The 13,816-nt window shown below is 50.1% G+C and overlaps 1 protein-coding gene across 1 annotated transcript in view; it reads right to left on the bottom strand.

Annotated features, from left to right (window-relative positions):
- LOC149355099 (bone morphogenetic protein 2-like) overlaps positions 1 to 13,816 on the bottom strand; it is a 352,606-nt gene that overhangs the window by 135,919 nt on the left and 202,871 nt on the right. The window contains exon 3 of the mRNA XM_089583610.1: positions 1,309 to 1,454. Within this exon, the coding sequence (XP_089439736.1) occupies positions 1,309 to 1,454 (146 nt within the window). The remainder of the gene's footprint in view (positions 1 to 1,308; positions 1,455 to 13,816) is intronic.

Raw genomic sequence — 13,816 nt, 5'->3', positions numbered from 1 at the left:
TACATCTGACGACACCTTAACGTACTACAACAGATTCCGGCGTAGGAAGGCGCGCTGTGTCAGTTCACTGCAATTAACGCTTCGGACACTTGAGAATGAAAGGCAACGTGAGTAATGCATTGAGGATGGAGATATCAAGAGCTGTTCACTTGTTGTGGAGGTGGTTGTTAAAGCATAAATGTCTTTAGGTTGCTGTTCCTTTTTTTTTTTAGACAATATCTGCGGTCATTATATGTAATATCCCAATAGACGCAAATACCTTTGATGACAACGGCTGGGGTTAGATGTATAGGTTTTTTTTTCCCCTTTGCATTGTTGCTTGATGTCCGTGCCACAAAATGACGGCTAAACGAAAAGGGCTATCGTTGGTGTGCAACTCAATCCTTATGGGACCCTATAGGTAATCATACAGCCTTCTTCTTCTGAAACAAACAATGTATTCACAAAATTCTCCAAAACTCCTGATGTGAACCATGTTACCACTGACGGTTACCGGTGCTTGTGTGCAATCTCACCGCACAAGTTCTTTGAAACTGCCTGCGATGCTGCGTACAGTGGTGAGCAGCCTTGTCTAGAGCGCTTGAGCAGTGCGCACTTGGTAACAAAAACCGAAATTAGAGAGCAGCCCCTCATTACAGGGCAAAGTTTTCGTGCCTGCTTTGTTTACGAGGCTATCTGGCGCTACTTCCGTGCAAGCGTTGCAGCTGGACCCTAGAGGCTGCCACAAAATCTGGATTTGTTTGCAAGGAAGTGCACCGCCCGAGCGCTCTAGACAAGGCTGCTCACCACTGTACGCCCTGCGCTGAGTAGCACTAACAACAGTTACGCGTTGACTGCATACAATGAGGTCGAACGTGAGAAAAGTAGCAGCAAAAAGAATGAACGCAACAAATGCATAGCGGTTCGCCGGACAAGCATGAGGCTGGGTTCGGTAAAGTGGGGACATATGGAACTGGTTGTGCAAAAAGAAAGAAGCAAGCGAATTGTGCACGCGCACAGAAATACGGCGGAAAGTCAGAGGTGTTGTCGCTGCTTCGATAACGGACATAATTCTGCCAGCCGATGGTCGGTGTCCTCGACTCTCAGGAACAGCATTCCACCTAGGCGCAAACAGAAAACGGCGAGAGAGTAGAAAGGTTCAGCATCGTGCGTACTGCTACAACATACCGGTGTACCACCAGCCAACAAAGCGCACGCGCAGATGGGCCCGAGGGGGCAGGTACGTGAGCAGCTGGCTTGCAGGGGCAAACGGCAGTGGTAGTTGTACACAGTGTGCCTAAACTTCCTTGGGTGCGCGGCGTTGCTCACCTCCAACAGATGGGACTTGGCGTCGCCAAGCCTGTCTGGCGTCCGGTGCTTGGGCCGCAGCTTGAAGAGGTGGAACTCGGCCTGGAGCACTTCCTCCTTGTCCGACTCGCTCGGCGTCACGTTGAAGAAGAAGCGCAGTGGGCTCTCTGCGAACGCAAAAAACTCGCGGTCACACCAAGATGTCTCCGCAAGGCCACATGCTCAACACTTTGCAGAGGTGCATGCCCATCGTCACTGGTCGCGTTCATAGCTTCCAAGCATCCATTGGCTGCAAGAAGTGTGGTGTACTTAGCACGAGTAATATAAGTTCTTATAGAACTTGTTCCATACTTCGTGTATGGTCCATTACAGAGCAGACGGCGGTTGCAAAGACGCTATGCTTAAAGGCTCCGCCCAAGTCTAGAATCGAATCGCGATGCCAAGATGCATGCCAAAAATCGGTACCTGAACACTGTTGTTCAATGTGCAGGCTTGCTAGAGAACCAAAAGCAGCTTTCAGATTGGACTGGGGTTTGCTGGCCATTGCAGTATACTTAGTTCCTTTTCATTTACTAAGAATTGTTTCTCGTTCGCCAAGTAGTTGTGTTGTCTACTTGTGCAGAATTTTAAATGCTGTAAAATATTGCGTCTTTGTCGACATAGCGCCGAGAAATGAACTGCAATTTTAATTAATTTAAATTTTAATTTAATAATTTAACCTGTTCAATTAGTCCGGCCCTGTTCTTCGGCTTTATTCACACCCAGAAATTCTGTTCAAGCGCATTTTTTCGGTGGGAAGTCGTTGATAAATGCAATTTTTTCGCATACCTTAAAATCCCACCAAAACAATCAATGTACCCGCAGGTTCTTCCTCGGGGCACTAACAGTTTTCTACTGTTTATTATCAAAACGCAAAAAGGTATCAGTATGTTCAGAACAGTATCTTACAATACTCCACAGTTGCCTCACGAACGAAAGTGATGACGGAGAAAGCTTGATTTGCTGCTAGACAAAGGACGCTTCATCAGCCAAAGAGGCAGGTCCCCGCTCAGTGGAACATACCATAATCGTTCTTGGGGATTTCATTTCAACCCTGCGACTGCCTAATGAAAAGAGGTTGGGGGCCGGAAAAGGGAGCGCAGGGTAATGGAGCCCGCTCACTGGGGCAAAATAATTCGCAAAGCTAGCCACGAATCCCCAGTCCATCTGCACGAGTTGTTAGCTCGGCGACAGCCAACTTTCTCGAGACAGTGGTTAACATTACCGGTGAAAATGTTTCGCTTAGCCTCTTCGGGTTCTTCTTAGCATGTTTTATTGGCTACGGGGGCATTTCAACAAAGAAAAGTAAATATTCACGAAACGCAGCTCGAAGACATTCTGCACACTTCTTGAAGTATGCACCATCTACAAGTGCGCCATATATGACTGCTTTTCGCAAACTACACCAGAAGCTACAGGAGCTCTAAAATGCGTCATTTGTGATTTGTCTGCAAATGTAACAAAAACCACTCGGGGGATCGCGAGGTTAACCTCTCTTCTAGACGCTGTACAGGAGCTCTCTCGTTAGCGGAACAGTGTTTTTAAAGAAGCTTCGCAAAGGCAGACAAGTCGAATAAAAATACCTGTTCGTCCAGTCAGCATTGTGCTTGCTATGCACGTACGACACAATAATCGGTATAAACAACGAGTATCATTGAGAAGGAAATACATGTATCTTATCGGTCACCTGAAACTCGTTTTTTCTAGCGCAAGTGGGAGGGCTACGGCGACAGCTCAGGCATTGTCAAAAACAGCCGGGGGGGGGGGGGGGGGGGGGGGGGCAGGGAGGGACACTCGCATTAAAAGCGCAAACTCGTTTGTTCCTCGGCACCGTTTCGATGTGCCCACGCGCAAAGCCCTTAAAGGAAGTATATCCTATGCCGCAGTGAGTTAAAGGACGAAAGCTTCATTTTAGTCACCTTATTGAGCCGGGCGAGAAATAAGAACCGAAGAAAGCAGAGGACGAAACTGACGTGACGGGGCCGGGCAAATTCGCGTCGCCTCGACGCGGTCGCGTGCCAGCCGGTCAGCCGTTCTCAGAGCCGGCGCAGCGGCAGCAAAACTTCCCGGCGGCACCGCACGACGCACGCAACGCTCGCGCCGTCGTCGCTCAGCCGCCGCGCGAGCCCACCTCCTCACATGCGCCGTGGGGCCCTTTCAATCAACGACGAGCCGGGACCCGCTCCTCCCGCGCGCGGGAAGCACGCTAGCGCGGCGCGCGGGAGCGACGCGTGGTAACCCGCCGCCGCCTCCTCCTCCTCGGCTTTTGCTCGCCAACCGCTCTCGTTTCGAAATTGCCTATCGATCTCGTCGGTTTCGCGCGCACTCGTTCGCGTTTTTCGCTACCTCTACCGCCGCCTACGAACGACGAAGGTGTACACCCCGGCGTGAAAGTTTCGGGACGCTAGCTCCTGGGGGACCGCCGCGAAACTTTCCTTTTTTTTTCTTTCAACGCCTGCCCCGCCTGCTCCACCACCACTGTGGGCCGCTAACCAGTTGTTTTGGCGGCGTTTCTACCTCTTTTTTTTTTTTTTGTTTTTGTCGCTGCGTACTTTTGTTGCATTCACTGTTTTTTTTTTTTCTTTGCACGTACGCTGGAAACACTGCTCTCGTTAAACTCTCTGCTCCTTACCGCTTGCTGCTTCCCGCGCCAGAGGGACAGTGACGAGGGCAATTAGGACTCTGCTTACCCTCTGCTTAGCTCGAAAGCGCTGCGCCTTTCCTACTTAGCGAGAGCGATTTCTCCGAGCAGCCTAGATGAGGAGTGACTCGAACGGGTCAGCTTGCGGGCCGGTAAGTCGGCTTATTTTCCCATGCCGTCTTCGCCTAATCAGTCCACCCTTCCTTGCTGTCCTTTCTCTTTCGAGTCCTTCTTTTGTTGTGGTCGTTTCTCTCAGCCGCGCTGCCGTGTATTATGGCGGCCTTCTGCATTACCGTTCTCGGCGCGTTCCTGAGACAACACGGCATGGGAAACGGAGCGCAATGGTTTTTGCAGTGCTTTTCTGAGCTGCAAACACCGCCACTAACGGGACATTAGACGTTTACATTCCATCTCGCTCCCTTCCGACTCATCCCTGCCGGGCTGAAGACGCTCTGGTTGTTTCTGGAGCTACATAACACCTTTGGTTTGTTAACGAACCTGTACATGTATACTTACTCCCTACTAGCGTTCATTCCAACCAGCCTTAAGGTTTTTTGTGTTCTTCCATAAAAAACACTGTCTTGCGCCCTTGGTTAGCCCGTTTTTTTCTGTCCGTACCTAGCCGAAGCCGTTACAGCATTGCCACAGTGCACTGCTAATCAGATTTTGCTTCGCCGCTCGCGGGCTTTAAAACTGCACCCAATATTTCCGTGATTCCCCTTTTTTATACGAATATGCGCTATATCTAATGCTGCTTCATATAAAAGACGACAAAACTCGACGATGGGAAGTGATCGAGGCACTCAGTGGCATCGAATATAGCTACTCGCACCGAGCGCGCTGGGACCATTTCAAAACACGTTTCTTTTTAAATAAAGTTTCTCACTCTCTCTCTCCTTGCACCCTCGCAGCAGTCACTTTGCAAGGATGTCCCCAGCTCTCCAAACTACACGAATTCCATCCAATTCCTTTTCTTTTACTACACGGTTCTTTTCACCGCGAAGTTCCTTTCCGGCCACAGCCCTGGGGCGACTGGTGACCTTTGCCCGAGCTCTTTCCGGGCACCTGCGACAGAGTTCCATGGAGGTGGATGGATGTACCGCGTTCTGAGAGGCCCCAAATAGAGCCAGGGCAGGCCTCAGTGACGTCAGCGAGCGCGGATATACGTCGGCACTTGCGTCACCGACCAACCTCTGTCGCCAGAGTTGCAAGTGTGGAAACCATGCAGAGTAGGACGGGATGAGCCCGGGGACATCAGTCCTATATAAGGACTCCGAGTGCCCTCCAGAGTCAGCGCACGCCACCTTTTTTTATTTATTTAGTTGCTCACCCGGGAGCGCACCGACATCGCAGTGTGCTTCTGCTTCGACGCCTCTGTGGCCCAGCTCGTTCTGTCGTTTCCGCCGACGACTCACCATACCGCAAGCGTGCTCGCGCGCGCGACATTCCGCAGTCGCAGCAGTTGTGCTCGGCGCAATGGAGTCGAGCCTCGGAGCTCGTCTGCAAGGAGGCTATAAAGGCCACTGTAATTCTTATTCGTGATCGCAGTCGTCTGGCACGCAGGAGTAGAAATTACGTAAGCTTCCGCTCGTATGGTCGGCCAGCCCGCTTTGAAGACAGGGTGGTGTCAAGGGCTCCCTGCCATTAGCGCTACACTCGCGTTAAGCGTGCTGAAGATTACGCCCACTTAACGCTGCTCAGTAGAGGTCGCCAGTTGCGACCGAACGGTTAAGCCATGTTTCGATGGTTGTTTGCGCACGCAAGCGTTAAATTCTTTGTCGTTGACTCTCTAATACGCCGTCCTTGACGGCTTTCCTCATTATGTCTAGAAAAATGGTCGGCTCAAGGGTGAAGACTGTTACACGAGGCACGAGCTATTTACGTCACATACTGTGAAGCCTGTGCGGGGAGGCTGCGTATATTGTATGTACCAAGAGAGGAGGAAGCACCGGAACATTGAAAACGTCTTTGCGGTAGGCAGGCCTGACTGACAGTTGGTGAACGGTCAGTCCTGTGAGACAACAAGACACGGTGAAAATGCAAAATCTTCGTGTTCTGTGCGACGTTAGTGCACGTTAAAGAATTCCCAGGTGGTCGATATTAATCCAAAGCCCTCAAATGCGCCGTAACTCATAGCCCGTTTGTCGTTTTCGCACTTTAAGCCACATATACCATACCAAAAGAGCGCGAGCGAGGAAGCCCAGTGTAACGGTCATGAAGCTAACATGGGCACAGGTCTGACTCGGCGGCGAAGCAATTTGCAAGCTTTCCCCGCACCTTAAGTTGACAGCTGAGTGCGCCGGGCCACCCTGATGTTGAACCATTCGTAACGCCGCTGTCCTTCGCGGCCCCCAAGCGGCTACGAATAAGGCTACCAAGAATAACTTTCGGAAGTGCTACTCTAGATGAAGTGCGAAGCTCCTTTATAGGTCCTCCAGATGTTTTCGCCACAGTCGGATAAACTTAAGAACGAAGCCGCAAATGTCTTTCAAAGGAGGCCCTCCAGCTAAAGGCGACGACCGATGCTCATGACGTCGTGGTTAATCCCCTTGTACGAACCTGCTAGCGTGACATCGCAGATGACGTCAGATTAAAGAAGATTAGCCACGGCTTAATCGGATCAGCCGCGGCGTCATGAAAATCGGTAGACGCCATTGACTGGAGGGCCTCCTTTGAAATGCATTTGCTCCTTCGTTCTTGAGTTGTATCCAAATATAATGATGTGATCTCAGCGATCATGAACGCTTTGCTCTCTATGGTGACCGCGCTGCGATATTTAGGGAAACTTGATGACTGCAGTTCACTTAACCACATACTCGTTTTTTTCTGTCCAGCTTCAAAAAAAAAAAATGAACCGACCCTTTGCAGGGAGTAGAAAGAAGTTCACTCATAAAGGACTTTTATACCCGCCCAACGCAACGTTTACTTTTCCTCTAAAATGTTCACGAGCTGTTCCGCCCAAAGTGAATGCAGTAACGGGCATGTATTTCGACAACGCTTTCAGTTTCCCTATGGTCATGTACATGTCACTTCTCGCGCTCTGCACACCCTTGGTATTATGCTCAAAACTTCTGAGGAAGTTCTTTAGCTCTCCTTGAGCTGTACGCGCGGCTCTGTCGACTTCTCAAAATCTTTTTAAGTTCCTTCCCTTGTGCTCCAAAGAGCTCGAAAGCGCATTGCCCCAGCTCTTTGTTTCAAAACTGTTACTTGCTCGCGCGCACTTGCCTTTATTTTTCATGCCATGCAGTTCAGACCGCATAGTTTATATAACGCTCTTGAGTTTGTTTTCTCGCCTTCGTTACGACTGCACTCCGTGCTCTTCATGTACGGCCTTCGGATGAAGTGAATTTTTGTAGCCCTGCAGCAGCGTACTTTATTTACTATATTCCTTTTCGCATTCTTGTGACCTTTTCTTACTCCATCTGTTTCGTTTCTTTCATCTGTTTTCTACCATTCTTTTCGTTACTCTTGATTCGGCCCTGCGTTACAGCATTCAAACCACTTAGATGTTCCTAATCCTGGGCAATTTAAACAAATCGATTTTTACTAGCTTTTAGGCATTTTCTGATATTGTTGCGAAAGCAACACTACGCGAGTCGCCGAGCCATTTCGCGGAGCTGACGAAAGGCCATACCACCCATGCGCTAGGAGCAGTGACGTCACACGGCGCACAGCTGGCACGCCGCAGACGTCGCTGCGCGGGTGACTCATAGGTGCCGCCACCGCGCTCGCCAGTTGCGCATGCGCAGTAGCGGCGCATAGCTAGCGTGCCGGGGCCGCCGCCGCTGCCGCGCGCTCTCCATCGCCTCTCTCTCTCTCTCCTCGTTGCTTTCGCAATCCTCCAGGTTTGACCACAGCTAAACCACTGCCATTTTTTTCCAATCGCCAGATGTGTTTACCACGGGCCGGAACACCATTGCTCTTCTTGGAGAATTTTCTCGTGTGTTACACGCAACATGGCTACTTTTGGTGTACACCTTAACTGCGTCGTGATGAAAACAAATGAAAGAAGAAATCGCTTTTGGGGTAAGGAGAGGCGCGATAACTGTGACTCTTCTCGGTGGACGCCTGAGCCGCGCCAGGAGGGAAGAGAGGAAGGAGGGAGTGAAATATGGAAGAGAGAAATAGGCGCCGCAGTGGAGGATTGAGGAATAATTTCGGCCACCTTGCGTTCTCTAATGTGGACTGGCTTTACACAGCACACGGAAGCCTTTTGTACTTCGTATCCGTCGAAACGCGGCCGCCGCGGTCGCGAATTCAACCGGTGTCTTTATGGCCAGCGCGCGAGCGCCACAAACGTCGGAAGGCCGAAGTTTGTTCCGCGTCCTTGTCTTCAGCAGATGATTGCCGTAGCTGTAGCGAGATTGGAATGCATGCGCACAACGGTGACACAAGACCAACCACACACAAAAAATGGCACCGTGTTGGATCACATATTTGAAAACAACCGACGTGGTGTTGAGCGTCGAAATTTAGCGACACAGTTAAATAAAATTTTACTTAGCCCTGGACTATGTATTCGGGCAGTGTGACTCTCTGTAATAATGTATGCAACGTAGCGTGCACGGGCAGGGCTGTCATCGTTATTCATTTGCAGGAAGCTGCAAGCCACCTGTGCTTTATTTACAGCACGCCCGATGATACTGTCTTATTAACAAAACATCAAAACATATATGTTACAGCTCAGCGATTGCATCATTACAAGAAAGCGTGTGTCATCCAATGTCGTGGTTTGCTAATGATTCGGTAAAGCGACAAAAACGAAATGATTTCTTTTCAAACCAGCTCAAGTCACAGCTTATAGATTTACATCATTTATTTCATGCCACTGATTTCTGCGCATTTCAGTACACTCCAGGAGATTCCCTAAATTCTATTATATACATTGGCTTTTTCTACGATACTGACCGATCCTGGCACAAACGTATTTCTATGTTAAGGGCGACTTCGGCCACTCAAGGTGTTTCGCTCTACTCAAGGTGGGGTCAGAGACCAACTTCACAAGCATTTCACCCCATATAAGCCGAGCACCAGGCCAGCTTGTGCCCATTGTATCACCCTGGGCGCCCGGACACAGTACGTCACTTAGCTGACGCTTCCGGTAGGCTTAGAAGTGTTGTGTGGCTTTTTTTTTAGTCAAAACCTTGCTCCTAATGCCGGTGACAACAAGCATCATGCATGCACTGACGTATAGCGTACTGAGTTATGGAATTGTGTTTTCACTTTGTACTGCACGCTAGCTAAGCCGCATTGTTAACATCTTAAAGAGCATGCTGAAATCTGCTGCATGCAGCTTTTTTCCAGCCCGCACTTAAAATGCATTTTTTATCTCTTGGTCTCCTATTTTTCAAAACTTAGCCGCCGCGGTGGCTCGGTGGTTACGGCGCTCGGCTGCTGACCCAAAAGACGCGGGTTCGATCCCGGCCGCGGCGGCTGAATTTCTTTGGAGGAGAAATTCTAGAGGCCCGTGTACTGTGCGATGTCAGTGCACGCTAATGAACCCCAGGTGGCCGAAATTTCCGGAGCCCTTCGCTACGGCGTCCCTCATAGCCTAAGTCGGTTTGGGACGATCAACTAAACTTTTCACCAGCGGCAGCGAGCCGTGAGAGATGCCACGTGGAAAAATAAATGTTTCTTTGCGTGGCTAGGTTTTCTGAAAAAAAAAATAAAATGACCGACGATTACAACAGTAAATAATGAAAAATTTGAGTGCAGCTCTTCACACGATACCCGCCACCGCTGCCAGGTGGCGTGCTACGCTCCTATCAACCTCCCAGGATCTTCACGGGGCAGCCACCTTACGGTTGTCTATTCCACCGCTCTCGCCGTGGAAGGTGGCGCTTCCCTTTGTTATTACCACCCACGTCTGTCAGGTGGCGTGTTATGCCGACGACTACGGCGCAGAATAGAGGAACGGGCGCCTAAGAACTGCGCTCTAAAACACATTGCTAGTGCCACAGGGTGAAGCATGCCTTTCTATATTCGGAGTCAAACTATTTTGCACGGGGGAATCGCGAGTTGGTTGGTCGACTTATAATCGGCATTATACGGTATACATACAGTGTCTTTAAAAGTCCGTCCGTCCGTCCGTCTGTCTTGGTTTATTGGTTGACTGATTTATCGACTTATGAACTTTTATTACGGAAGACGAGAGTATGAACTAATGACGTGTACAGTCATTGGCAAACGTTTGCGGGATGCGGATTCGCGGCAGGGAATTTATTACCGCGTTGCCTTGCTAGCCAGCTTTTGCTTCATCAGATGACGCGCGCATGTCCTCTAAAGATTTTAAGGCGAAAGCCTTTAATGGCTCATACTGTCGTGACCAAGACGTGTTAGCAAATTTGTCCGCGTTTCGGATTGGCCGAAATAGTTGTGACGTGCTGCTCGCGAATTTTGACGGGTGTCCACCGAAATATGTGAGACAGTTACTGCGCAATTTCCTTTCCTCAAATACAATTTTCGACTGGTGTCCACCGAGGTATGTAAGACAGTTACTGCATAATTTCCTTTCCTCAAATACAATTTTCATTTTCTTCATTACGGCCCCTCTTTCTCTTTCTTCTTTCACTCCACTTCCTCTCTTCCTGTACGGTGCGGTTCAGGTGTCCACCGAGATGACAGAGAATTACAGCACCATTTCCTTTCCTCAAAAAGCGTTGCGTTCAAAGGGCAACGCATCACGCCACACGGATGGTGGCGTTCCGTGGACTCCCTGGCAGCTCTACAACACGCTGTCGCGTTCCACTCCTAAAGGCAAAGATTAAGCGTCATTAATTGTCGGGAAATTAATGCACCAACAGAATGGGAAGTAAACAATCGCGTAGCAGAATGCAGCACTCACGCTTTCGCCTTTCACCACTTTAGCTGCTAAAGTTCCTCGTAATTTTTTATACTTTTCGTTGGCCTACTTTGAGTGACCGCGCACAAATAATTCTTTTTCAGTTAACCCACATGCTGCAAACCTTTATCAATGTCTATACATTATTTCCGCCAGACGTGGCGTCAGTGGCCCCAGAAAAGTTACAGCCGCAAGAGTACTCACCCGCCACATCTTCGCAAAAACAAACGAACGCTCATCACGGGCAAACGTCGTCAACAGCGGCAAATGTCATGTCTCGTCACTTAACGCCAGGCGTGAGCGGTGCCCTCGTCTTGCTTCTCTGCGTGTTTTTTTTTTTTTTTGGCACGGCCTTATCGCGTGCAAGTAGACATCACCTCCACAGTCAAGCTGGGCGACACGAGTTTGCACGGCGACCGTATGAGACAAAAAAACAAACCGTATGAGACAAAAAAAAAAACAAGAACATTAAAATTGGGATTCGTTGTCGACGAATTCTCGTCATTGTCTCTGCGTTTCCCATTTCCCGTCTGACACTTTCACTTTGAGTGGAAATTGCGGATGAGACGCAGATTCGCAACGACGGCTAAGTGAAGGACAGTGCGCGCGAAGGCGACGCGTGAAGCGCGCGAGCCGCCAGTCGAAGATCGCGGCAGATGGACGAGACCTCAGCGCCGCCCTTTCCTTTCATTTTCACTCTGGCCGGGCCTCGCGCGAATAAGCTTCACCCTTTCTGTCGCTTCGCTTCCTGCCCTGGCCGCCTGTGATCCTGAAATGAAGCAAAACTTTTCGCCTCTTCTGCTTTGCCCAATTTCCCCTCATAGCCGCTGCAGAGCTCTCGCGGGAGAGGCGTGAGGTGGAATTCGTAGATTGCGAAAAGTGGGGTGTCAAGGGGACGCCGAAAAGAAGAAATTGGATGGGCGGCCCAAGAACAACAGCAAAGATCAATTGGTGGAAGAGGAAAGCGGACGCCCACAAAGTAGAAAAGCAAGGAGAGAAGTGCTCGCAGAGGGAACACGCGGCAGCCAGCGCGCGACCGACGCGCGCGCGCGTGTTTCTAATTTGCATATCGATTCGAGGCTCTGTAATTACGCCCCCCACGAGCAAGAGAGAGGGCACGGGGGTTCAGATGAAGAGAAGGAAGGGAGTTTAGGCAGAGAAGGGCCTGAAGAGCTTGTGCCGGGTGCCTAGAATGCGCGGAGCGAGGGAGCAGGGGGGTCGAAACAGGCGAGGGAATGGATTTTAGCAAGGGGGGGGGGGGGGGGGGGACGAACCGCCGCAGCGCAGGCTGAAACAAGGCCTCATTGCTACTATGCTGCAAAGAGGAGAGGAGGCGGGCGAGCTAGTAAATTGCTGGCGATAAAAGGGAAACACTCGGGTAAAGGAGACGAACGGAAATTGTGCCGGTGGGACTCGCTCGTTTCTTCTTCCCTTCTTTCTCCAGCGAAGGATGTAGAAGTCGGAATGACATGAGAAGATGAAGCAATTAAAATCAAAAGAAAAAAAAAGCCCCAACGGACACGAATCTGAAGCATGTCGGGAAGTGTATGAAAATGGGATTAGCAGGCAAAACGCGTGGAGAACATGCAGCCTTTTCTGCGCCGAAAATGTCTGGCCCGATTCGTGGCTGGCCCGTTGAGAGTTCTTCGGGCTGTCCTGACAGATTTCCCCGATGCTGTCTCCGTTCCGAGGTTGCAGAGAGAGAAGCGGCTCGTTTGTTTTGCTTCGCGGGTCTCCGAAACGCACAGTGTGCCGCAGGGGTCGCACTGCACGGCCTCGCGATACCCTCCGCGCCAGACACACAATGAACCGCATCATTTTAACAACGACTCTACATAGAATTGTGTACTAAATACCTGTGTAGAAAATGTGATGAACACTTCCGGTGAGTTCACGAAGCGCGGAACGAAAGGCTACTCTGGGTATTAGTTCATCGTCTAGAGATGTTCGTTCACTTTGCGACCCATGGAGTGATGAACAGTCTACAAAAGGCGTCTTCTGTATTTTTCTTTCAGTTTTTTTTTCGGGGGGGGGGGGGGGGGGGGATTTCATCGCGGACACTTGAGTCAGCTGATACATTTCCGTTGTCAACAGAGCAAAAGCAAACGACGTTATCGCACAAAACGCAACCCGAGGCCAGCGAGATGGGCCATCAAAGATCTTGGTTAGATGAATGATGGACTTGCACAACGAGAAAAAAGAAATGAAATCCTCCCTGAATGTTTCATTGAAAAAAGACAAGACTGCACCTTCGCCAATAATATATAGGAAGAGTGCCTAGTGCCGAGCTCAGTAGTTAGGGAATAGCAGCGAGCACAAGAGGACAATTTCACTCCGCTAAAATATACTGAAATTGTAGATACACTTCAGAAAGTCATGCGCGTGCCCAATTTTGGTATGGGCGGCTGGAGGTTACTCTTAATGCACCCTTATATGAGATTCCCGAATAAAAGCGCGGACTCTCTCAAAATAACCGCACTCCACTGCCATGTCTGAAATTTCGCAACACTTCTACACTGCCTCCTCCCCTTCTAAGGAAAGCACTGGCCCGACGCTTAGGAAGAGAGAGAAAATAAGGTGGCCCCCAAAACAAAGATCGAAGGAAAGAAATCATCAGCGTCCAGTAGTGCACGTATAGTTAAACTCGACAGTGCGCGGCCCCGCTGGGAGGGCGTCGTTTCGGCGGCAACGAATTCGTAGTCTAGCTCCCCGCGAGGCCTGTAGCCAACCCACGTAATCTACGCGATCGTCCGCGAGAAGCTGCGTCGTCTGCTGCTGTCATCGCCGAAGCCTCAAGCAGCGACAGTCATTAACGTCCATACAAACGGATGCCCGTGCATGGTTTTTCACTCAACTATATCTCCACTACCACGTCTAAGACATCAGTCAAGGGATGTAGAGGACTAGCTGCGCCAGGTTGAGTACGTTCTGGACCGTCTATTTCAATCGCTCTCACCGTCAACATCCAGCTTTGCGCCTCCATGCCGGAACTATGCATAGTGACTGTT

This window comes from Amblyomma mixtum, chromosome 3 (genome assembly GCF_055824585.1).
Source record: "Amblyomma mixtum isolate Tamu chromosome 3, ASM5582458v1, whole genome shotgun sequence".
Classification (NCBI taxonomy): Eukaryota; Metazoa; Arthropoda; class Arachnida; order Ixodida; family Ixodidae; genus Amblyomma; species Amblyomma mixtum.
Note: the sequence above shows the minus strand (reverse complement) of the source record. Positions and strands in the feature narration are given on the sequence as shown.